The following is a 26,829-nucleotide window of genomic DNA, read 5'->3' as shown; positions in this document are numbered from 1 at the left end:
AAACACTCCTTAACTCAAAGACGCCGAAGCAGATATTTCGCAACTTTCGTGGATTTTTTTTTTTTCCTGTACTTTTGCATAAAACGTCAAACTTTATTGCCATGTGAACAACATATTTATAGCAATGTCTGCAATTATCATGATATGATACACTATATGGCCGAAAGTATGTGGACCCCTGACCATCACACCCATATGAAGTTCTTCCCCAAATTACTGCCACAAAGTTGGAAGTACACAATTGTATAGAATGCCTTCACTGGAACTAAGAGGCCCGAACCTGTCCCGGCATGACGACGCCCCTGCGCACAGAGCGAGCTCCATGAAGACACGGTGTGTGAAGGTTGGAAGAACTCGAGTGTCCTGCACAGAACCCTGACCTCAACCCCACTCAACAACCTTTGGGATGAACTGGAACTGGAGCCTCCACACATCCACATCAGCGCCTCATCTCAGTAACACTCTTGTAACTGAATGAACATGAATCCCCACAGCCACGCCCCAAAATCTAGTGGAAAGCCTTCCCAGAAGAGTGGGAGCACATTATAACAGCAAAGGGGGAAGAAATCTGGATTGGGATGTTCAGCAAGCACATACAATGGTCAGGTTACGGTCAGGTGTTCACAGATTTTTGTCCATATAGTGTATCTATACCATAACTCTTACCCCTCGTGATCACACCATATGTAAAGACATGTAGGACCCATTTGTAATCCCCTATATGGGTGTAATAATTAGGAAAGAAAGCAGTTGCCTTTACACCATATGTAGTGTGTTATACAAGCTGAGTGCAAAAGGTTTCCATCCTCCATGGCTTCCAGGTAAAACAAACACACTTCCTATATAATTACATCATACTATACAGTGTATGAACTAACAACATCTATACCTTTTTGTAGTGTACCTTTTAATATATATTCATTAGGAACCCATTTAGGATTCAATTCAGTGCTGACGAAGTCATATGTACGTGACATTGATATTAATCACGTTAAGTTTGAACGTATGGCACCTTCACCCAATGTACTACCCAATTCTAGACACTCAATAAGGACCTATTTTTTTATTCAGGTCATAAGCACTAGGTAGGATAGTAATGAACATCTTTTACCCTCTCTGTAGTGCACTACATCACTGTATAAGCTATGAAATGATGGTTAGTACGTTGTATATGTGCACTGTGGAGGTTATGGATGTACAGCTTGTCCACCCAAATTTATAAAGTTGTGCACTATATTTCCATTAGTGCCAAAATCAATTCATGCCCCGTAGCCATGCTGTACAACGGAGCCCTGGCCTGCCAAATACTATCCCTGCTATTCCAGATGTTCCATCAAAAATGCATTAGGTGTTTTACTGGGTGGCTAACCAGCAGCAGATTCAGACTGTTCGGATAGAGTCGAGTCGACTACACATCATGACTAAAAGAAAAGAAAATCAGCATGTATAGAGCTTAGAGGTGTTTTTGGATGGTGGGGACATTCCTCAGAGTGTTTTATAGTTCTGTTTTAATAGACTGAAATTCAGTAAATGGAGTAGCATCTGAGCTGATTCTCAAAGAAACTCTCATTTCTCTATTTTGTAATATAAAAATACCTCACATTACTGTACTGTATGATCTGTTGCTCTTATCCAGTCCCAATCCATTATTATACAGGTTCATTCCCCTTCTTCCCAGCACCCGATCCCGAGACCATATCACGCCTCCCCAAAGAATTCAATTCAAAACCCTCCTTCTCCTTTATACGTCTCTTAACTACCTGTCTCACCTTCTTCTTTTCCCCCCAACTCCTCAGCGGGGTTTGATCTTCCTCTTCCGGCTTGCTCACCGTGCTATCGTCTAACCTGCGTATTCCCAGTAATCGACTCTTTCCCTCGTCCTCCTTTGTAATTACGTTAATGTTCGTAATGTTATCTGTTACTTTATGTGGTGTGAAATCTGTGTGAGAATCTGAGCCACTATCTCAGTAGGATTTGCCTGAAAAACATCCCATCGTTCTACCGTTCCGTCATTCACCGTAACTGTCCATTCATCTCTGTTTCAATTTGCCAAAAGCACAAGCGGTTGACTCATCCTCTCCGTCTTCCCACAGATGTTTTATGGAGTGCCTGTAGAGATCCCTCGGTGGAATCCCAGTCTCCAACGAACTGTGACCCCTGCAGCTCCCAGCCATCTCTCCAGGATGTGAATGCGGCTTGTCGGGCTTCTGCGGGTGTCTGGGTTTAAAGCACGAGGATGGGTTTAAAGCATAAAGATGGACATGTGGTGCGCTGAGCTGGGAGGCTGGGCCTGATCTCCGTCCTCAGGCCTCTCTTTAACATGAGAGCCTGTTTGAGCTCTCTGCTGCTGGGCCTCTTCGCGCTCCAGAGGAGCCTCGGCAGCCCGTCTACGGCAGGCCTTGGTTTAAACACGCACTCTCACAACCGAACCAGACTTCCCGTGGGTCCGGTCCTAAACGCGCACGCTCACAACCGAACCAGACTTCCCGTGGGTCCGGTCCTAAACGCGCACGCTCACAACCGAACCAGACTTTCTGCGGGCTCGGTCCTGAACGCACACGCACAAAATCGGACTAAACTCCCAGAGGGAGGGAAGGACCCCCATCACCGGCCCAAGAGGGGTTGGGTGTGGAATCAGTTCTATGTTTTGGAGGAGCACATTGGACCGGAGCCACAATATGTCGGAAAGGTAAGAGCTGCTATAGTATGTTCACAAAAGTATAGAGATTTGACTATTTATCAAGCTAGTCCAACATGCTGTGGAGAACATGAATATTTCAGAAAGGTTCTAACCTCAAGCCTGACTACAATAGAGTCGCGGTTGCTAAGGTAAACTAATGCAAAGAAATCTACGGTGGGGTGATTCTCATTTTCCCCAAAATCTGATTAAAACACAGCGCGTTAGCCTGCGTGTTGATGTGAAGCGTCTGACGGAGCGCTGTTAAATTTCTGTTAGCACGGCGCTCTCGAAATCTCAATGTTTTCTCACTTAAGATTCATTTCAGTTAACAGCATGTTGTTGTTGTTGTTGTTTTTCTGACGATACACACTTTCAGAAAATTGGGTCATTAATTAAGGTTTTTCCTCGCGTAGACAGCAGAACAGGACATTGTTATTGAGAGTCGAGATAAAAAATCTGGTCATTTTAATCTGTTTATTTCTCTCTCTGGCTCATATAAAGCTTGTATGCAAGAACGGAGCTGCCGTGATAATTAAAACAAGGGCGTTTGTTCCCTTTCAGCCTGAGCCTCGTGATTTATGAGAGGGAGGAAGGGGAGAAGAGCTCGCTGCTAATTGTGTTGCACGCTGCTCGTTGTAAGCTTTACAAAAAAAAAAAAGAAGAAAAGAATCAATTTAAAAATCGCATTCGTTTTTCGTTTCACAGAGCGAGGTGCGGTTTACCGTGTCATTCCCGGGAATCGCGGTAAAACCGTGACATCACGTGAATAACACGTGATCACGTGCGGGGAGACGTTATTCGTGTGAGAATATCACGAATGAAAAGAAATAAATTGTGTGTGAGAACGACAATGATATAAAGGAATCGTGTGAAAATAAACGAATCGGGAAGGAGGCGTGCGTACGCGGGAGTCGCGTGTAAAAAGAATAAACGAACCATTTGAACAAAGCACGTGTGTAGATGAAAATACGCGAATCGTGTGAAAGAATCACGTGCGCTCAAGTTCACGTGACTCTTCTGTAAATAATGTGGAGATGATGTTCCGGATGTTTCTGGATTACACTCCGAGGCGGACTTCGAGTCCGATTCAACGAGGTTTAGACAGCGTTTGACGTTGACGTGTGAGTATGTGACGCGAGGGGCAGCGGAGGTCACGTGTCAGCACCTGCGTCTCTCAGGTACAGGTGCGAGTGCGGAGATGTGAGCTTCATCTCCTAAACATCATCCGACAGAGGTTTTAACCCCCCTCGAGAGAAACTCACATGTTTATGTCTCCTATCAGCTCTCTTTCCTGTGTTTTAGTGCCTCGTCCTCGCCGTATCCTCTTCCACACAGACACGCCGTATCTCCAGCCCGAGTTCCGACCTGCAGGAAATGAATCTCACGCCACTGAGATCACGTGATGGAGCCAAATGAGCTGCAGCGCCGAGTTGCTTCCCATAATGCTCCTTATCGAATTTAAATAGATACAGGGTGTCATTTTTTTCCAATTACAACAGACTTATTAAATAAATGGGTGCGTGTGTGAGAGAGAGCGAGAGAGAGAAAAGAGTGAGAGAGAGACAGAAAGACGAAAAGAGAGAGACAAACAGATTGAGTGAGAGACAGCGAAGCTGCTTTTGAGAGCGCAAGAAAGAGAGAAATAGATAGATGGACCGAGACAGAGCAATTCAGAAAGAGAGATGGATAGATAAACAGAGTGAGCTAAGGAGAGAGACAGAGAGGTACAGAGAGAAAGACAGATAGACAGAGAGACTTTTAAACAGACAAAGAGACCGATTGTGAGAGAGAGACCCGGAGAGATAGATGTAGAGAGACCAAAGAGAATGAGAAAGAGAGAGAGATTGAGATGGGCAGAGAGACAGACGAAGAGAGAGACAGTGAGAGATCTGAATGTGATCAAGACTCCATATTAGCTCTCAAATGGAACAGATTTGCTGATAATGTAAAATTGTAAACCGATACAGAGAGAGAGAGAGAGAGAGAGAGAGAGAGAGAGAGAGCTCGTATCGCCTTGTTCCAGCCAACAGCCAATCAGATGGCACTTCCTTTTGCGCCAGGGCTCAATCTCATCACAGGGTCATGTTCGAATGAGACAAATATTCTCTCATCACACACCTTCAGGGACTGCAAACAATCTGTGTCTTTTATTTCCCCAACACACACACACACACACACACACACACACACACCTCAGTGGTCTCCCAAACAGGCAGTGACAGAGTGAGACGAGGCGACCAGACGGGTGTTCGGTGCGTACTAAAAACATGTCTGACCTCAAACTGAAGATGGCGGTGTGAAAGTGTGTCACATTAAAAAAACGAGGAATTGTCCGGGGAGTCTTGTTTTGTGGGTTAGACGCCGAACACAGAGCGAATCATCAAAATAAAGTGGAAATGTTCCAGATAAAGTGCAGCCGGCTGTCTGGAGTTCTCTCTCGCTTTATTTTCTAAAAGAGGAAACTCAGTGGCGCAGGAACAGGAAGTCCTGTCCTAATGACCAAGAGGGAACGGGTTCAAATCCCAACTTTAAAAAGAAATACGCAGCTTACCGTGTTACCAAAATCCTCTGACTGCTCCAAAGCGCTGACACTGGAGACTCCTTCCTTCCGTAAACCTTCAATAAACGTCTCCTTACAAATAAATTCACCACGTCGACGAAAGCATAAAGTGTTAGGACGAGTGCAGTAATAGAACCGTTAGAGGAATTGACTCAACACCTTCCACAAGCACTTTTCAAAAGTATTTTTAATTGAGGTCCGAAGAAAAAAGCAGCGTGTTTTCGGTATATATTCTATGACGTGAATTCGTGAAAATTAAAAACTTTAATAACAGTTTTTAGTATTTTTCCTAATTAAACAATAAAAATGGTTTTCCGACGAACCGCTCACACAAAGAAAGAAGAGTGTTTATCGTAGGTTTTTTGTTTTTATTAAAAATGCAAATGTGCTCATATTTAATCAGATGAAGCCTCATTTGCATGAATAAATGTTGTTGTTTTTTTTTTTAAATATTAGTCATCAAAGCGCAGATGTTAATCGTGATATGTGTCGTTTAAGCCCCTCTGGCTGCTACGGTCTGTCCTGAAGCCTAGATAAAAGAATGAAATGATTTTATTACGATGCTCCTGATTACAAATGAAATCGTCTCTTTTGTTTTTTTGTCTCGTGAGCTGTAATTTCCTGTGGAGCTTGTAGCACTGTTAAGTTATTATGCCTTCAAATAATAAGATAACAAACCTTCATTCGAATCTTTAAATATAAATAATTGTGTGATTATTCAGTAAATGTGGCAAGAAAATGAAGGACCAAATAAAACAACGCTGAATTTGATGACACGTTACAACACTGCCATCACGTTCACTCGGTTTGAATAGCAAAAGGAGATGTTGTGATGCAAAAACATATGTAAATGAAGGAGGCGTGGCCTTTGTATCTGTTCATCACAGTAAAAAAAAAGGCGTGTCTTTGCATGGCAGTCTCATTTAAAGAGGCGTGGCTTCTCTATCTGTCAGTTTCAGGTAAAGATGGTGTGGCATTAATGACTGTCATCACAGTAAAAGAGGTGTGTCCTTTTTGCATGGCAGTCTCAGTGAAGGAGGTGTGGTCTCTGTGTCTGTCAGTCTTATTGAAGGAGGCGTGGCCTCTCTATCTGTCAGTTTCAGGCAAAGACATCATGGCATTAATGACTGTCTGTCTAAATGAAAGAAGTGTGGCCTCTGTGTCAGTCTCAATAAAGGAGGTGTGGCCTCTGTGTCAGTCTCAATAAAGGAGGTGTGGCCTATGTGTCAGTCTCAATAAAGGAGGGGTGGCCTATGTGTCAGTCTCAATGAAGGAGGTGTGGCCTCTGTATCAATCTCAATAAAGGAGTTGTGGCCTATGTGTCAGTCTCAATGAAGGAGGTGTGGCCTATGTGTCAGTCTCAATAAAGGAGTTGTGGCCTATGTGTCAGTCTCAATGAAGGAGGTGTGGCCTCTGTATCAATCTCAATAAAGGAGTTGTGGCCTATGTGTCAGTCTCAATGAAGGAGGTGTGGCCTCTGTATCAATCTCAATAAAGGAGTTGTGGCCTATGTGTCAGTCTCAATGAAGGAGGTGTGGCCTATGTGTCAGTCTCAATGAAGGAGGTGTGGCCTCTGTATCAATCTCAATGAAGGAGGTGTGGCCTATGTGTCAGTCTCAATGAAGGAGGTGTGGTCTATGTGTCAGTCTCAATGAAGGAGGTGTGGCCTCTGTATCAATCTCAATAAAGGAGTTGTGGCCTATGTGTCAGTCTCAATGAAGGAGGTGTGGCCTATGTGTCAGTCCGTGTAAAGGAGGTGTTGCCTCTGTATTTGTTAATCTCAGAAGAGAAGGTGTGGCCTCTCACTACTCTTTTTTTAAATTTTATTTAAGAGAAATCTATGCACAATCCTAAGCACACATAATTTTAATAGCATCAGATATCTTTAATCGTGTCATTTTACATCCTTAACATTTTTAACACACCGCTGAAACTGGGTCATTATTTATTAATCACTGAAAAAACCCATAATGAATATTTTATCAAATGTTTTTTATTCCGCTTTATCTTTCCCAGAAATCTCTCTTGGATATGTGTAGGAGGATGTGATAAACCCACACACACACACACACACACACACACACACACACACACGCATACAAACTCACGAGTACCTGGTTAAAATATTCACTTCCTCCTGTAACATCAGCTCAGATTTCAAATTGCATTGCGTAAATGACGAGGCGTGTGTTAGACAGCAGACGCAGGAAGCGCTTACTGTAAGAAGATTTGTTCAGGGCTACAACCTGAAAAGATTTAAAAAAAACACACACACACACACACACACACACACACACACACACACACACACACAGAGAGAGACGTGATCTAATGCTGTTATCACGAGCCGTCTGCGCTATGCATTTGTTACCGCGAGTGTGCTGTGGGATTGTCTGCTAAGTGCCTAGCTCAAGGGCAAAGTAACACTAACGCTCCTGAGGGACTCGCTCTGTCAGGCCTTTGATTTCTCCTCCATCACCCGAGCCGCAGCAGCGTGCGGCGTGGAAGACATCCAACTCCCATTTCAGCGACTTTTCCCACTCGTTTCCGATGGAAAGAAACAACGAACATGCGGGAATCCGTTTGCGGTACCATCATGCATTACGCACGCATAATTTCCTATACGCTGCTGTTAACAAATAGATTGCCTTTTCATCTCGTTGGCACTCGCACGCACACAGAAACAAACAGCTTCAGCTTTGCTCTTAGCAATATGCTCTGTTTCTCTCTATTTAATCTCCTTGGTAACAGTCTGGAAGCTCAAGCGTGTGTATAGGGGCAGAAAGAAAGCGAGTGTGCACTGAAAAGCTGCAGTAGATGTAAAAAAAAACATATATAATAACACCGGTTATAATTTTCAACACACTGACCATCTGCTTCGGCTCGAGCCGTTCCTGTATTATCACTTATCGATCCAGACTGCACAGATGCCTCGTGCTTCGAGTGCTAATTAGTGCTATTTCTACATTCCTTCTACATCAAATGCGACTTCCGATACATTGTGATCATCGCCAGGAGGTATATGTATTTCCAAGACAATACTTCGCTCTGGAGTAATAAGGACACGAGACGGACAGGATCCGAGACGTTACAGGGAACGAAAAACCGGAAAGGACAAAGTTGAACGTAATCGAAAATCGTTCCAGAGTGAAAACGATATTTTACCAGACTGTGGTTTAAGGAAAGTATTTCAAGAAATTTTGATATTATTTAATAACATGTGAATGAGAAGAGCGTTGAAATAAGTCTAACAGGAGTCTAGAGTCTAGAACAAGTTATAAGGATCCCATTCATATCTGCTTAAATAAGAAAAAAATGAATAAAAACAGCTTGCACAGTCATTATTCAGCAGCACATGGAATAGCACTTGATCCAGCACAATCTATTATTTTGTATTTTATTTGTTTATATCGCGCTCTGAGAGGTTAGTTGTACTAACTTGAGATCGTGAAAGAAATTGTAACGTGTGCAGGATGTTCCTTATCACGGCTTTATGTCAGGTTAATAAAATAACGTCAACATCTGTAAATAAAAACACGGCATGGATTTGAAGGATATGCTGACCGAGCACTGAAAGCACTGAAAGTGCTGATTATTGATTCATTATTAAACTCAAAGCCGTTCTTAGCGGTGCGTATATATATATATAAATAAAGTATGTGAAGAGGATAAAGAAGAGGATAAAGATGTGGAGTCGGATATCACTCAGCTGCAGGCTGTTCTCACAGCTCGTGAGATACGAATCGACCACTGAGGCGAGTCTGAACCCGAGATAGAAATCCGAACGGAACCGCTCACCTTTTTTCAAACGATCCACGCCATGTGTGCTTTCTAGATCGGAGACTTGCTGTAGTGTAAAATTGACCTTTGTGCCAGACGGCGCTGTAATTTGTGGTCAGCGGATGCGGCGTCCGAGTCTTGATCTAATCAGGAGGCTTTTGTGGTGAGGACGGTGTATCGGGTAATTGAAGCGTTTCCTTTCTCCTGCCTCTTATCGCACAGGCAGAGCTCGGTCTCTCGGACTGTACTCCGAGTCCGTGCGGTAAGAGCCAGGCCAAACGCACACCCTCCGATTATTCGTGTCGCTTGATGCATACCACGTTATGAATATTGATACGCCGTTTAACAGGAACTGTCAGGACGGGATCGATGTTGCTAGCCAAGCGAGGCATCTCTAATGAGGAGCTTGTTATGGCATTATAACAGGTACACGAGTTTCACTTACACACACTGCTAAATATGCAGTTCTATGCGTCTATATGCAGAACGTTTATACAGGAAAAACAATCTAGAACGCACAATTTAACCTTAACCGATGGATTAGCGAAACACTCGATTAGCACATAGGATAGATGTTTTAATTAACTTCTTACACATCACTGGTTTACAGTCACAGCACAGCAAATACAATTATGCAATAAAACCATCAGTTGACACTAATTGATGACTGCAGAAGGCAGCTATTATGCTGTTATGCTAGCGCTAGTGTAGCACGCAGCGCTAACAGGAATGTGGCTAGCAAGGACGGAGCTTTTTTGTTCGTGTTTTTTTCTTTTTAACGAGTCATTTGTTGCAGGATTCGCTTATTTGCACGATTCAATTCTCTTCAGGAGTTATACTGTATTTTACGAGATTCGTTTCTCATAACGTGATTTTTACACCCAATTTATTTCCCCACGTGATTTTTCGGACATGATTCACTGTTCACATGATTCATTTTCCGTAGGTGATTTTTACACTTGATTCATTTAAGTTCACGTGAGTTTAACGAGTCATTTTTTTCCACATGTGATGTTTACATATGATTCATTTACTTTCGTATATGATATCTTTCTACGTACTTTTACGTGATTTTCACGTGTCTCGTTTATTTCCACATTATTTTTCCACTTAAATTGATTCATTTTTACAATATTATATGGATTTCTTCTCTCACAATTTCATGTTTCGCATGTGATTCATTCATTTATTCTACATGATTCGTTTATTTAGGCTGATTTTCACGTATATGTCATGTCTTCTCATGTTCACATGTAAACACAGATTGCTCACAGGTTGGTGTCACGTGTTGAAATGCACCTTCACGTGTTTTTGGTTTTTTTTTTGTTCACACATGATCACATATTACTCACATCATCATGAACACGTTGGGAAAACGTATTATACCACATGACTTTTCCACGAACAGAGCCGTGACAGCATTTATTACGGCTCTTCAGATACGCGAGTCGACTCCCGGTGTCTCGAAGAGTCGACTCTTTTTTGAATGAATCATCCTTAGTACAGTTCAAATCTGTGATTCCCTTTAAATGAATGCTCTCATGCTGTGTGGTCCTAGATGGCTGGGGCAGGGCTCTGTGAAGGTCTCGCTGTGTGTGTGTGTGTGTTTGTGTATATGTGTGTGTGTGTGTGTGTGTTGGGTGTACATGACAATTCCCATGACTCCCGTACACAGCGTGGGGTCTGCAGGTGCAGAGAGAAAGCGGGGAAAGCGTTGGCCTTACACAAGTCTCCGTGAAGGTGAACGTTCCTTGTAGCCACAGGGAGGAACTTTAGAAGGTCAATGTCTTCCTGACTAATTGCGCTCTGTTGTGGGAATTTAGCAGTAGCCAAGATCCAGAGATACACTTTGTGTGTGTGTGTGTGTGTGTGTGTGTGTGTGTTGTTTCACTATCAGCCTTATCAGCATGCCAAGTTATTATATTGCTTTTTTTTTCACCCAGGGACATGCTCTGGCAGATTGTGTTATTCGGCTTTTTGGATCAAGCTCATTCCACGCCCTCTGTAGTGATCATTAGCGAATAAAATGTCAGCATGGATCATTGGATAAGTAACCTGAAAATGATTACTTCTCTCGAGCGATTCTCTCAGCTTCCTGTTAACCCTCGGGCTTGTTGTTGGCACGGAGCTGCTTAGCTGTAAATGCGTTTGCTGTAATTATGGATTGTTGCACAAACCCCCCCCCCCCCCCCCCAAAAAAAAAAAACCCTTCGCGTTAACGCTCTGTTGTTACAGATTTGCGAGAATGTGTAAAATATCAGTTGCTTGATTCTCTCATTGTACATACAGCACGAGAAGCGCGTTCTTACTTCGAGAACACGTTTGAAATCTGCATAAAAGATTCATAACCACATTACTGATGAGGAAGTAGATAAAGGCAAATGAAATGCAAATCAGCACACACACACACACACACACACACACACACACACAGACGCAGGCCACAGGCTGTGTGTTTCTCTAATCCTACAACCACAGTAATAAGTTCCTGTCAGCTGGTGAAATGGCACCGTAATTTGTTGGAAATGGAGTAAATATGTTTGTTATAAAGAACGTGAGATAAACAAGTATAAGTCTGAAACATCCGCTTAGACAACGTCATATTAAAGTCAAATACTTCCTGTCTTGTTTAGGCGGCCGATTCTGGGCGATTCAGTTGTTTATCGCGATGTTTAAAATCGAAAATAACAAAATCGGTTAAAAATTCCTCTCACACACGCCTACCAATGATACATGAGTCCATGTTTTGTGCAGCATTACTACTGTTTCCTAAAGTATAGTTTTTTGGCTCATTGGGGAATCGTCTGGCTGTGCTAGGCGCTTACCGATTTCAGACTGAGAAGTGGGCGGAGTCAAGTCTCGTTCGGGAGCGTTCATAAAATGGCTGACCAGAGGCCCGTCAAAAAAATTAAAAAACAACAGGTTTTCTCCTGACAGCCATGTAATACACGTGTATATGTATATGTAAATCCTGTTTAAGATATTTTCCAGGTTATTTATTGAAGTATGACTAAAAAAATCAGCTTTGTCACCTTTAACTTAAATTAAACCGCGATGAAAACGAATCAGTATCATCAGAATCAACATCAAAGCGAACCGAATCATTTACACATCATCTTTTTGAGTTTTTAAAAATATTTTTATTTTACGTTCATGAATATATACCTGCTCTTCTTCTGTGCCCACAGCTTCATTTTCCTCCACACCACTTCACCATCAGAGTTTAACTTTGAACGGTGATGATTAGAGTTATTTTAAGTTGAGCGTTTGGGGAAATACAGTGAGATGAAGACGCCGTGAATCAGTCCACACTCCCTTACCTCTCTGCTCATGTTTCATATTCAGCTCTACTTTATTCCAGCCAGGCGCCAAAGGCTTTATCCTCAAAATGTCAGAGGAGCTGAGTGTCTGCACCCTGTGTCTCACCTGAGCCCAAAAAGTACAAACTTTTTTACGCTGAAGGAATGTGTGAGAGAACTCTTGTGTTAGAGTTGTCACTGTGGTGGGAGAAGTTCCTGGAACTAAAATGAAGATTCTTTTTTTAAAATAAAAAAATAAAAAAAAGGAATCAGGATATGTATTAGATTCTCACGTTTGGACGCTTTAAGCAACCGTATATACAAATAAATATAAATGGTCTGCACTTATGTCGAGCTTTTTTAACCTTAGCGGTTCTACAAAGCGCTTTAAACAGTTTCTAATTCACACACACACACACACACACACACACACACCAATGGCTGCAGAGCTACCATGCTAGGTGCTAGCCTGCCATCGGGTGCAACTTGGGGTTCAGTGTCTTGCCCAGGGACACGTCGGCATGTGGAGTCACGTGGGCCGGGAATCGAACCGCCAACCCTACGATTCGTGCACGACCCGCTCTACCACCTGATCCCCATACTGTAAATCCCCTTTATATTCAGTGCTCAATCCCGATTGGTCTAAAGCTGTTGATTCGGTTCCTACAACAGCAGCTCTGACAGGTTCACATTGACGCACTCCTTCTAAAACAGTCAAAAAAAGTTTTCTTTAATAAAAGAGACATTCATTTCACATTTACGGAAGGAGTCTCCAGTGTCAGCGCTTTCTAACGGTCAGACGTAAAGCGGTAAGTTTTCCAACATCTTCAGGACGGAGGAGTTTACGCGTCTTTGCGTTTTCGAGGACGTTCCACGACGTTAAACGCGACGGCAAACGGACAAAAAGGACGACGTGACGTTCTTCCATCGATAAACGTTGTAAAAGTGTGTGCTGTTATAAGAAAATAACTTGAGGCTGGGAACAGTAACTTCACTCCGGCATTGATTATTTTCCCGTGACAACATGACACTGAGTGTTTTATTCCTTACTTATATAGCGTGGCAATTTAAAAAATAATCAGGTTCTTCCAAAAAAAATAAATAAATAAAGTGTTTTATTGCATTTGAATGTGAAGGGAAATCAATGAGCGCGCTGGAGACGCTGTTAGACTCTCCTGTTCTGCACGAGGAGATAAAGAGACTCTGTGAACATTTTGCAGGTGAAATATTACAAAAAAAAAAAAAAAAATTTTAAATAATAATAATAAAAAATAAAAAACAACTCTGACCCTTCGCTGGTGAAAACCTGTTTAAAAGGCTGTCTAATCTGTTTGAGAGAAAAGCAATTTCTTTCAAACTTGTTGCGGTCAGTTTCACAGATGTGCCTTTAAGCTACGATCAATGTTTTGGGGGGTTTTTTTATTTGTTTTTTGGGTTTTTTTTTACACTTGCCTGGTGTAGCGTCTGCTATTTTATTGCACTAATAAAAACAGAAATAATTCCATGCCTGAGGCAACCTGAACGCTCCGAAATGAGTTCCTAAAAGATAGTTGATTTCTGAGATAACATTCTTTAATTAAATCTGTAATTTTTTCCCTCAGTTGTAACGGAGCGGCGCTGCAGCTGGATGAAATTGTGCTCCTTTATCGTAGCTGGTCCGCAAATCATGGTCCGGATCAATGACTGGGTTCAACACAGAGTCAGACAGTGTCTTCGACAGCAAGCCCATAATCATAAATCCACAAGGCAGCGTGAGGTTAGGACGAAAACACGGGCTAGGGACTAATACAAACATAAAATACTGAACAATACATATGTATTCTACATTATATTTAATATATAAGTATTTTATACAATGTATTATGACGTTATGCAACGGCAGAGATTAAATGTGTGAGTCCTTTTAATGACTTGATTCATTTGAGTCAATTCAGTTAAATGAGTCGTTCAGATTTGTTCAGCAATTTGTTCAGTTTGCCGTCTAAAGCCTGAGTCGTGTAAAAATAGTTCACTAAAATATTTTGTTTGATTTGATAATTAACTTATAACGTACGTGTTTAGCAGAAGTATTTTTTTTTTTTAAACAATTAAAAACACACTAATACTGCATGCACTGAAACTCTGGAAATCTCCATCTCTGACTCAGCTGATTCACTGAATGAGAGAGAAGTGAATCTTAGTCACGAGAAAAAGGATCTATCCATCCATCTTCTATACCGCTTTATCCTTTTCAGGGTCACGGGGAACCTGGAGCCTATCCCAGGGAGCATCGGGCACAAGGCGGGGTACACCCAGGACAGGGGGCCAATCCACCACAGGGCACAATCACATACACACTCACACACCCATTCATACACTACGGACACTTTAGACACGCCAATCAGCCTACCATGCATGTCTTTGGACTGGGGGAGGAAACCCCCACAGCACGGGGAGAACATGCAAACTCCACACACACAGGGCAATCGAACCCCCGACCCTGGAGGTGTGAGGCGAACGTGCTAACCACTAAGCCGCCGTGCGCCCCATGAGCAAAAGGATTCGCTAACTAAAACAATGATTCACTGAATGAGAGAGAAGTGAATCTTAGTCATGAGCAAAAGGATTCGCTAACTAAAACAATGATTCACTAAGTGAGAGAGGCGTGAATCTTTGTATTACTGAAAGAGTCAACGCTGATTTACTCACTGAATACACTGATACAACTGATTCACTGAATGAGACTGGAGCGAGTCTTTGCATTACCAAAAGATTCACTGAATCAACACTGATTCACTCACTGAGTGAGAGAGGAGCGAATTGCGGTCATTACCGAAAGATTCACTGAGTCAACACTGATTCGTTCACTGAGTGGAGAGAAGCGAATCTCTGTCAGTGCCGAAAGATCCACTGAGTGAACACTGAATCACTCACTGAATACACTGACACAACTGATTCACTGAATGAGAGAAAAATGAATCTTAGTCATGAGCAAAAGGAATCACTAATTCAAACAATGATTCACTGATTGAGAGAGGAGCGAATCTCTGTCATTACTGAAAGATTCGCCGAGTCAACACTGATTCACTCACTGAATGAGAGAGGAACAAACTTTACTATAACCGAAGATTCTCTCTGAGTTAACTCTCTGATCTGCTGAACAAGAGAGAAGTTCATTTCAATCATGACAAAAAGGATTCACTCACTCAAACACTGATTCACTGAACAAGAGAGGAGCGAATCTTGGCTGTGACTGAAAAGATTCACTTACTCAGTGATTCAATGACCAAGTGCGGACCAGAAAAAGGTCATGACCAAAAGATTCAAAGAGTCAACACTGAATCATTGAATGAGACATGACAGGAGCAAATCTCGGTCATGACAGAAAGATTCACTGAATCAAATACTGATTCATGAAAGGCAATATGATTCATGTTCAGCACATGCACAGTTTCAAATACGAGCACATGAATACGAATATTTCGATAATCATGAAGTCGGTTATAGATACGCATGGAAACGTACTGCTTCGTCTTCCACGTTTCAGTTTTGTGGTTCTTGTGGTTATGGTTTTATGCTTGGAACCCTGGCACTTTGAGACAGTAACGCAACACACTCATCTCACTCGATTAACAGCAATCAAGACATACTACCGTTGGTATTTACAGGATGTAAGACTTTCACCGAAAGCCAGTTCACAGTGCGCTAAATGAGGAATAATAGCTCGGTATTGTGTTAAGATTTTTGTTTAAAAACAAAGGAAGTTTAAATACAGCGCTTGCCGTTGCTCTCTGAAACGTTTCATTCATTATTTAACAAATTCTCCACAAGGTTTCCACAAAACATCAAAGTTCATGCAGAAGCATGCTCAGGATTGGGTCTCACTCCTTTTAACGGTTTTTTTTTTGAAGAGAACAGTATGATTAATAATGATATTATTTGTTTTATTTCTTCGTCTTTGTGGCTTTTCAAAACATTCAGTTATTTCAAACATGGACAGAGCTGAGCTGTAAATATCCGTTAGATTTGATTTGTTGAATTCTGGATTCTGATTGGTCGGAAGGCGTTGATTCATGTTCTTTACCTCTGACAGTACTGCAGGACGTTGTGATGAAGAAGAGTTTACTGTTACACCCCAAAGCTGATTATTTCCCTATAACCGCACTGCCTGAAGTGATTTATTCTTTACTCGCGGTGTGATTAAATAATCCACTACAGACTTCGTTTATTTTCTCGGTCGTCCTACAGTTGCGCTCCAACTCGGATAAGGGCGACGGCTCGGTGCGTTATCTCCTTTCAGGAGAAGGCGCTGGCACCATCTTCACCATTAATGAGTCTACAGGAGACATTCATGCCACCAAGAGCCTGGACCGTGAGAAGAAGAACCACTACGTCCTCCACGCTCGAGCCATCCACAGCGTCACGCACCACACCGTGGAGCCCGAGTCCGAGTTCATCATCAAGGTTCAGGATGTGAACGACAACGCACCTACCTTCCCCAACGGCCCGTTCACTGCCTCCGTACCCGAGATGGCCGACATCGGTGAGTGTGTATGGAAGTGTGTGTGTGTGTGTTGATGGGGGGGTCTTCTGGAAGGAGATTCATGTGATAATTTGGTCAGATTTAGCACATTTATGGATTTTTTCTTTGAATTTTTTTATGTCGCAGGTTTTGCGAAGCGAAGAAATTAAACAGTGATACAGACGGCATGTATACAAATCTAAGAGACAACCGAGACACGTATTTATGTATTTTTTAAAAAAAAAAAACACAGCAAGAAACAAAGCGAGACTAGAAACCACTAAGTGTAAGGCTAGTAAGGAGAAGAAGACAGAAAAGGGAGGACCTGTCTGATCTGTGAGCTGCTCATGGCTTTATTAGCTGGGTCATCAGTTTGTGATGGAGCACTGCAGCATTCCGCTTCTTCCACGTCTCGCTTGTTTGCAGCTACAATTTATGAAGTCTTGGCGTGGTTACAGAGAACCTCACGAGAGCATCCGGCTTTTCTGAAACGGCTTCAGCCGAGGAGCGAGAACTGTTGTTTCAGCAGCAAGCCGGATCAGCCCCGTATACGCCACATTTCACACGCTTAAAAAACCCCTTTTAGTAATATTTGTGCTGACGCGATGATCCTGGAGCGTGATTCCTTGGACCGTTTCCCAGCTCTCGAACGCTGCCGTTTAAGCTGAGCAAAACACAACACTTACCTGCTTCTCACCTAAGCAAGTGTCGTCCAGTGCAGCTGATAAATAACTCTGCAGGAATGTGTTAGGAAAGCTCTAATTGTGCGCAGACCTTTGCCTCCCTCTCGCTATCGATTAGCCGAGCTCAGGCCGAAGAGCCGCCAAGTGATCGATTCTTCGCAATCACCCGTGCGTGCTCGCACACACACACATCAGAGGACGCTGACGGAACTGCCTACTTCGCCAACTCGGCTTACCTCACCCACTCAGACAAAATATATAATAAATTATGAAACAGAATACATAACCGCTACAGATCGAGTTAGCGCTCTGCAGTCTCCGTTGCAGGACGCTGATGGATGTAACGATTTGTTTGTGTCGACGGAACGTTCCCTGGCCGAACGAGTCAGCAGGAGCGTCTGGATTTTTTTTAACAAGGGCAAAATTTTGATGTACTAGTGATCCCTGAGAGGAAATAGTTGTTTTTGTTAACGGAAGCCGTGTTCAGGGTGTACACTCAGCCATGGTACAGCGCTCCTCGAGCTGTTAAGCTGCGAGTTAAGAGCTTTGCTCAATCCTACAGTGGCGCTCTGGGAGGTCTGGGTTTGAACTTCTATTCACCCGCTCACCAGCGCTGAAACTCTCTAACTGTCTGAATTTGTTCTCTTCGTGTCAACGTTTGCTTTATTGAGTGTGAGAGCGGCTCAGAGCCACGATATTAAAATAACAGTGCAGGAAAAGGTGGTTTGGATCGATTCCACAGAAGAACCAGTTTTGTTGGTCTCAGAATGAACATCTGTTGATGAAAGGTTTGTATTTGTATTGGAATACAGCCTCAGAATCACAGTGCCTGTGAAATATTGGGCAGTTCGACCTTGAGAGGTGAGGTGATACCTTCCAGGCCAGGTTTTTGGAAAATCTTCTTCCAACCGAAAGAGCAAGAAGGCTTAGTGCCCTATGTACCATTGGCTTGTGGTGCTCAAATTCACTAACCCTCTCGCTCTAAAACACATCTTTATATTCTTCCACACAGGAACATCAGTTATCCAGATCACTGCCACCGACGCCGACGACCCCACGTACGGCAACAGCGCCAGGATAGTCTACAGCGTCCTGCAGGGGCAGGCATATTTCAGCATCGACCCGAAAACCGGTGAGCAGAATCAGAGCATGTCTTCTTCTCCTCCCTAATGGTGCTATCTATATATAGTTATCACTTTTTCCCTCTGTTATTCCGACTTCTACACCGAGCTAAGCAGTTCATTTTCAATACAGTCCTTTCACAAACCGTAAGGTACAGGGTTTAAGGTTATCACCGGGTGCTTGGCGAGGAAAAGCTGCCACCTGTCTGTTTTAATTAAGACGCTTGAAACGTTTGTGGTAGAAAACGCATTGTTATTTGCAGGAGTTAAGAATAAGGAAGTGTGTATTGTTCTAGACTCTAGTGTCTACATCTGAAAACATGAAAACAGTCACGTGGCAGCTTTATTCCCCGCTAAGTGCCTGTAATTACCGTAAAACCTCGTATCTACGCGTATATCATTTCTACCTTGACAGGCTTGACCGAGCAAACAGTGTTTTTATCACTTTCTAATGATCATTACCTTTACAGTTATTTGTAAATTATTCCATTTTACACTTTAAACTGCCATTTTTTTATGAAGGGGGGGGTGTGGTTTTCGGGAGGGGCGTTAGTTAAAACCAGACAGCTGAAAGCACCTACGCCAGTGGTTTTCAAAGTGGGGGCCGCGGCCACCTTGGGGGCCTCCAGGGGGCGCCCGGGGGGCCTCAACAATTTGGTCGGAGCCGCCAAGCCCATCCCTCCCACTAGTATGTTTTCTCTTTCTCACTCTCAGACAACCACACACACACACACACACACACACACAATCAATTCCTAATGTAATGTAATGTAAAGATGTAATTATTAATAATAAAAAAGGGGGATATATTCAGAAGTCTGTATTTTTTTAACGTGTTTTAAAGACATCTTGCAAAAGGGGGGCCTCGGTCAAATGTTAATGACATCTGGGGGGCTTTGCCCTGGAAAAGTTTGGGAACCCCTGCCCTACGCAACTGTCAATCAATCCTGATGCACGTGTCGACTGACTCTTTTTGCGAATTTTTGAGCAATATCTATCGAAAGTTCCCATGCAAGTTGCATAAAGCTTGGCTTCTAAACGCCAAATACTCCCGCTAACTTCCATAATACACCCCAGGAGCTTGCACCTCGTATTCCTTGGATTGTTGGAAACATTTGATAAGGCGACTACGGCGCTTATCATAAAAGTGGGGTGGTGCGTTTTCTCCAGCTGGAAAGTAATCAGCGAGTGAGTCAGTCCACTGCAGCAGACCCTTAAGACCAGAGCATCAGGGAGCCCATTAAACAACCTTCTTATTGTGCTAGTTATTGTGCCTGCCTCTGCAGACTATAATTGACGGCCTCTCTTATTGTGGAGAGCCTTTCAGTGTTGCTGTTCTGTGCTTCGAAAGAAATAAGAAGAGCTTCTGAGTGGTCCCCTCCCTTCTACTAGCAGAATGCGTCTTTTGTTGCCTTGTCTTTGTGGGGAAAAGCTTCTCTGTAAATGTCTGTATAGCCCTTTGAGTGCATAAAGTGGACGGACTGTGTGTGTGTGTGTGTGTGTGTGTGTGTGTGTGTGTGTGTGTGCAAAGACAGCAATAGATGGTGCCTAGAAGGCAAGCGAAAGAAAGAGATAGATAGTGTTGGGTGAGCGAGAGAGAACGGGCATCGATTATATGTTGAACTGGACTTGAACCTTGCCGTAAAGGTCTGTTATATAAAATTCCAGCGATATTTCAAGGAGAATGATATTGCTCTGTGCTGTAAGCCACCAAAAATGATTGACCATTTCAAGCTATTGCGATAGAAAATGGTTCGCGTTGAGCATAAAGGTTATGAGCGTATTTTCCACCCACTGTTTAAGTGGGCTTTCCAAGGCAAGTGCGAATAAAGTGTACCAAATAATGTTAATATAACTAGAATATGGCAGGACAGAAGGTCTTTCTATTATACGATATATATTTTATTTATAACGGTATAACTCCTTTGGAAAAAGGCTAACGTGTGGTTTGTATCAGGATGAATGGGACCAAGAAAACACAGAACTTTCTTTCTTTACGTATTGTGTTGTGTAGATTTGCTAACAATCTGCTAGACAGATAGACAGATAGATAGATAGATTGGGTCATGTGACGTCATCAGAACACACATTCAGCCAAAGCCCTCTCCGATTCACGTGCGTCGAACAGTACAGCTAAAAAAAAAAAAGAAGTCTAATTTACCGGCAAACATCACTGCGAAAGACCTTGCTAAAGAATTCCGTGGAATTGCGAATTTGCCAGTTCAAGCAGTTGTTCTGAATTTTGAGTAGGGCCTAACATCAATTCGCCAGTGATGGCGGCGTAGAGAAGGACTATTTTACGAGTTTAAAATTCTGAATTATTTTTGCACACATCTTCGGCCCTCGTTCGATAATAATCCAGTTACGATTGTCGCATCGATTCATTTCAATCAATCACACCCTCAGATTGTTACACCCCGAGTACCAGTGTTTGACTGTATACATGTACGTGCTTATGAAGACAGTTATAACAGTTTTCCACTGACCTTTTTTTTGGTCAAACACGGCGTCCGTGCCTGGTGCATTGGTTATCGATCTCCAGAGTTGCTTCAAGCCTTTGCACTTCGAATGGAAAATCTTTCATGCTGCAAAGAAAGCGTTCCTCATCACTCTCACGGCCAGCGAGCGCATGGATTTCCACCTTAATCCATAATTCTCGGCCATCAGAAATCATTATATATATATATATATAAATATATATTTGCAGTTTGTTGTAGTGCATATCAGTAATTTTCACAATGAGGCATGTGTGAAATTCCTGCTAAGAAAAAAAACGAGTAGGCTCATCCTCATTGCACTCCATGTTTGATCAAATCATTTTTATTTGAAAGAAAAATTTCTTATTCGGAAAAAATCTGGACCTCGGCGAGTCTCGTTTCTATCATCCATCACTCGTCAGAGCTCAGTCGATATTAAACTGATGAGGGATTCTTTTTTATTTGTGTATGAGCAAACGTGAGAGCCTCTTCCTCCAGTGCCTGGCCTCTCGTGTCACTCCCCCCCGCACCCCGCACCCCCACCCCTCCCCACACCTCACCTTGACAGCATCGCACAGGCTGCTGATCCTACCTGAGAGCTTTTCAGAAACTGTCCAATGCTTCCATGCTCCTCTGCTAACTGCGAGAGAAGTCCTCGCCCTGTTCCACCTCGCTGTCCGACCTTATTTTCCCTCTTCACTCTCCTGCCTGTAGCGAAAACACCGAGGGACTATTTAGCGTGAACATTTTGCTTTTTGCGCTCAGTGGCACGCTGAAATCCCGCGAGCTGGCAGGTGGGATCTGCTGAGGACATGTGAGGTTGAATGTGTGTGGCGTTCTCTGGGGCAGAACGCCAGTGCGTGTTTATTCGCTCTGGCGTGCGTTAGGAGTCTGTTCGAGTCAAAAGCCATGCAAGCTTTTCAGCGTTTTATTATTGTAGCTTTGCGGTAATATTTAAGACATTTTGACAGTCTGCAAGAAGGACCATGTATGTGCTATTAACTTCAACACTGGTACCGTTTTATGAATAAATAGTTTATGGATTATTTATTTACTTTTTATATCATGGCGCAGATTTACAAGGGTTAGCATCGAGCATTTTATAAGCTGAAAAAACATATAATAATTACATATAACGTCTGTTATCCCTGTTCTAATTTTAGATTGCGTAGTAAAAGTATTTGTAATTAAACTAAATGTTTGAAAGTTCGTAATTACAACCTGTTGTGCATAGTGTGTGTGTGCGTGTGTGTGTGCGTGTACATAAATATGTTACGCACTCATTGATCTGTATTTATGCTTTGAGAAAAGATCCGTCCCCGAGCGCCGGTTCCTCTCTGCAACGCCTCATCGGAATTTACGACTCACTTCTTCAATTGATGTTATGGCTGCATTTTAAAACGTGGAGCCTTCAGAAAGCCGAGTTTCATATCGTTCAAGGTTATATAGTCAACTGTAAAATAATGAAAAAGGAAGTCTGGCTAACCTTGGCCGTGAAACTCGGCCACTGTAATATATTAAAGCGATACAAGAGGCAGGCGCTGGCTAAATTGAGCATGCTTTATTTATGGCTTTGTATAAAGAAGCTATTTGTCGCAATCTGATTTTCTGCACTTATCTTTTATCAGGTTGCTACTTAGCCAAAATATGATATTACAGAAATGGAGATTGTGTAATGCTCTTCTCCAGGAGATAAAACTGGAGCCAGAAAACTTCCTGCAGCTATCGATCAGCGAGACAGAACGGAGTTTTGGCTGCCCCGTCATGCTAATCCGTTTTAGCTCCAAGGCTTTTGTGGACTTCGCACCACCTGTTTTCTGTCTGCTGAAACTTTTTTCTCACGGTTTGTGCCTGTTCCCTTTCAAAGGGAACTTCGACGTTGCGTTTAGCATAGCACTATGGGAAGCGCCTCTCGCGCGTGTTATGCTAAACGCACCGTCGAAGTTCCCTTCTCAGGCGTACATGCATAACCCAGACGTTCACTATCAAAGGGAACGTCGACGTTGCGTTTTGTATAACACGCGCGAGAGGCGCTTCCCGTAGTGTCATGCTCAACGCAGCGTCGAAGTTCCCTTTGAAAGGGAACAGGGGTACATGCGTAACCCAGACTTTTCTCTTTTAAAACAAAAACTTCATCCTATGCTAACAAGTTTCCAGCTCAGCTAATATGGCTCTAAGTTATGCTAGCAGATCTGTTCTTGCCTTTGGTTTAGTGTTAGCAGCTTTAGAATTTTTCTATCTCTATGTACAACGTTTTTTTGTTTGTTTGTTTGTTTGTTTGTTTTTATGACCTCATAACAAACACTTAACATTTTTATCTACAGCCCTAAGCGACAAGACGATCGTTTTTATTTAGCGATTTAAGCCAACGTTTCTTTCTTCATCTACAGATAAAAGCTTATAGCATTCACAAATAACATCCTTAAAGATTTCATGCAAAAAAAAAAATAACAGTAATTTAAGTCTACTACAAATTTGTCCAAGTAGTGAAGTAAACTAACTGCCAAAAATGCTTACAGATGACTTCGATGTACTAGCGTCTCTATGTACTGTATACTAGATGAGAAGTAAAGTGTTAGCTCACTCGTAAGTTTTAATCCAGCGTTACACAACATGCTCAATTTTAGCAATTTATTTCTAAATTGTGATTGTACACGAGGTTCAAAACCTCTTTAATCTGCCTCGTTAGCATTTCAGGCTGACAAGCATTGGCTTTAAATGTGCCGCATGAATAAAGATGGCACGACTTGGAATCCATTCAGAACTAGCTTTAAAATGCAGCAGTTTATTACATCTCCTGGTAGAGTACAGTGAGCTAAAAGTGGTCTTTCATATCAATACGTAGGTTACTTTGAGTAAACAGCCGCCATTTTACATTAACGACTTAACAACTCTTCAAACCATCCTTCATAATCGGCTAAAAGTTACAGATTTAGTTACAAATAAAACTTTCTGTCAGCTTTACCTTGCAGCACATTGTTTATTTTCAAGTAAAATACTGTCATTATATCTATATGTATATGCATATGCTATAATAATAACATGTATATAGTATCATTAAAGTATACTGGTATGTAGGTTTTGTCCCAATTATATTTGAAGCCATATATACAGTAATTAGTTCACAAATAGCATATAAACTAGCAAACTCTTTGTATATGTACTTTCGGTACTCTATGCACCTATCTATAGTCTTAATCCATACAGATAAAACAATTAAATAGATTTTGAGTCTGTATCTTGTGTATTTTCAAGTAAAGTACAGTCGTTATTACCTGCTTGGCTAATCTACTAATAGGATCTTTCAAGTATTTTTCAGCGTGAACTAAAACTGTAATCGTTTTACTTACACGTATACATTTTACAAGTAAGTGTGTACAGAATTAGTACTCTTCGTCTACATCCAGTATAGTTCAGTAGAGATTATACGGGATGTACTTAATGCGCTTATACTGTCGTGAGTGCACTTACAAATGAACTAAAGTGTACTATATTTTATTGTTTTAGATTTTAGATTTTGTGATTGCATTCTTTTTTTAAAAAAGATGTGCTATACTCTATGTGGTAGATTTTCCAGGAAAGTGCAGTTTTATTGTGTATAAGATTTAATAATAATTTCTTTCATAAAAGTTATTCAGAACGAACTAAAAATCTGCAATAATTTCACTTCCAGTTCAATCCAGAAGCAAGTACAGATCCAGTACATAGACGGTATATAAAGTCAGACTGATGTGTATATTTTTAGTGTACGGTCATATACAGTATGTATTCGTACGGATTTGACACTTATCTTACAAAATGCACGAAGCTGTGTTATAATTTCCTCAGAGCTACAGTACGCGGTTTAGTTTCATGATGTTCTTACCGACAGTGTTATTAACAACAAGACTCGCATTTACTTTGCGTATTTAAAGACAAGGTTTCGAGCATGTTCATGAGTTGAGCTTTACAGATAAAAGAAGTTGTTTAAATTTTGCTAGAAAAGTCACTCAGGTCTTTGTATTTCCCATCGCTAATTCACCTCTTAACTATTATCACGCTGGACTGGTGGCGTAACGTTTAGATTTTTCATCTTTTTCTTAGAACTATAGAACATATTTTATCCATTTTAACACGCTGTGCTGAACCAGATGATGATCCATGTGTTTTATGTCGAACCCAAGGGAAACATTCATATTCCTCTTTGTTTAAAAAAAAAAAAATGGCCTCTGTTCACTACTCTGCTATGAACTGCACATTTCCGGTGCCATATTGATAGTGGAGTCATGAACATTTAGCCAGAATGACTTATAAAATGACTTTGTGTCTCTCTCTGGACTCACAGGCCTCAAGGACTTGAGTGAACTTTTTCAGTACTATGGAAAGTCATATAGGACGAATACTTTTTACGAACGCTGGCGTTAACTTTTTTTTTTTGTTGTCACTTAATTTGAGAAACGTAATACATTAACGTGCTGCAGCATGAAATAGATTTAATTATGCATTTCCGTAGGTCACACTATATCTGCATATCAAAAGCTGCACATTGGCATTTATCTCAATGTCAGCTTCTAATGAGCAACCTGAGATCCTGAGGTGTATAATAAGCCCAGGCGCTAATAATTAGTTCACGCACTGTCAGAAATAGACGGCTTTCATTGGTAAATTTTGCTCACAGCAGTGTGTCTGGCTGAGGTCTGCTTCTAATTTCCAGCCGCATTTGCACTGTAGTCTAAAGGAGTGTTGATTCCTCAGGGAATGTACAGATGCAATGCGCTAACCCGACCTGTTTTTCTCTCCAGTCATCCTCCATTCCATCGGGAAAGTATGCACGGGTGTGTATAAAGCCTAGAGAACCTTTTGGCCTGTGTGTTACTCAATAATTGGGCATGACAGAGTGTGTGTGTGTGTATGTGTCTTAAAGAGGCTTGAATTCGCTGAGGGGTCACAAAGTTTTTGCCAGGTTTCAGCTCTTGCGCTGTTACTTAATTAGGAAGTGAAGCTCTGGCTCAAATGTCACAGTCCAATTAATCTTTTGTTCCAGGCTAATAGAAATTAACACTCTGGTGATGCTGCATGATGAGGGTTGTTTTTTTGGTTTTTTTTTAAATGCAGTACTTTAAACCTGTGGAGACCCCACGTCTTAAAAATGCACCAACGGTTAAAGGCTCTGTATTGGAGCTGACTTAAAACTACAAATTAGTGGCAAATTTACAATTCATGCACAGCATCGAAGTGCTGCTCCTGAAGCTCACTGCTGTAAAGTTTCTCACTCAAAACACAAACAATGAATGTCATATAAGGACAGTATTAAAGAAAATATATATATATATATATATATATATACACGACATTATGAAATAAATAATCACTTGAATGATCCACACATCTACAAAGTTTAACTTATAAAAAATATAGTTTAACCAATCCTGATTATTCCTAAAGGAGGTTTGGCCAATACTGACCTATCCCATGGACAGTTTGACCAATCCCACGTGCTCTTACAGAAAATTTGACCAATCCTGTCTACTCCCACAGGAAGTTTGACCCCGCTCCCGATCCCACACACACTCATAGAAAGTTTGACCAATGCCAAATATTCCCACGAAACATTTCACCAATCCCGACTACCCCCACTAAAAATTTGTCCAATTCTGCCTGCTGCCACAGAATGTTTGACCAATTTGACCAATCCCGACTACTCCTACAGGAAGTTTGACCGATCCAGCACACACTCACCGAAGGTTTG

At 41.9% G+C, this 26,829-nt stretch overlaps 1 protein-coding gene across 4 annotated transcripts in view; it reads left to right on the top strand.

The window, feature by feature from the left end:
• LOC128624107 (cadherin-18-like) overlaps positions 1 to 26,829 on the top strand; it is a 51,716-nt gene that overhangs the window by 9,748 nt on the left and 15,139 nt on the right. For all 4 annotated transcript variants that reach the window (XM_053651438.1, XM_053651440.1, XM_053651437.1 and 1 more), the window contains 3 exons: positions 2,094 to 2,689; positions 16,547 to 16,841; positions 18,516 to 18,635. In XM_053651438.1, coding sequence (XP_053507413.1) covers positions 2,321 to 2,689; positions 16,547 to 16,841; positions 18,516 to 18,635 — 784 coding nt within the window. In that variant the 5' untranslated portion in view covers positions 2,094 to 2,320. The remainder of the gene's footprint in view (positions 1 to 2,093; positions 2,690 to 16,546; positions 16,842 to 18,515; positions 18,636 to 26,829) is intronic.

This window comes from Ictalurus furcatus, chromosome 20 (genome assembly GCF_023375685.1).
Source record: "Ictalurus furcatus strain D&B chromosome 20, Billie_1.0, whole genome shotgun sequence".
NCBI lineage: Eukaryota > Metazoa > Chordata > Actinopteri > Siluriformes > Ictaluridae > Ictalurus > Ictalurus furcatus.
Note: the sequence above shows the minus strand (reverse complement) of the source record. Positions and strands in the feature narration are given on the sequence as shown.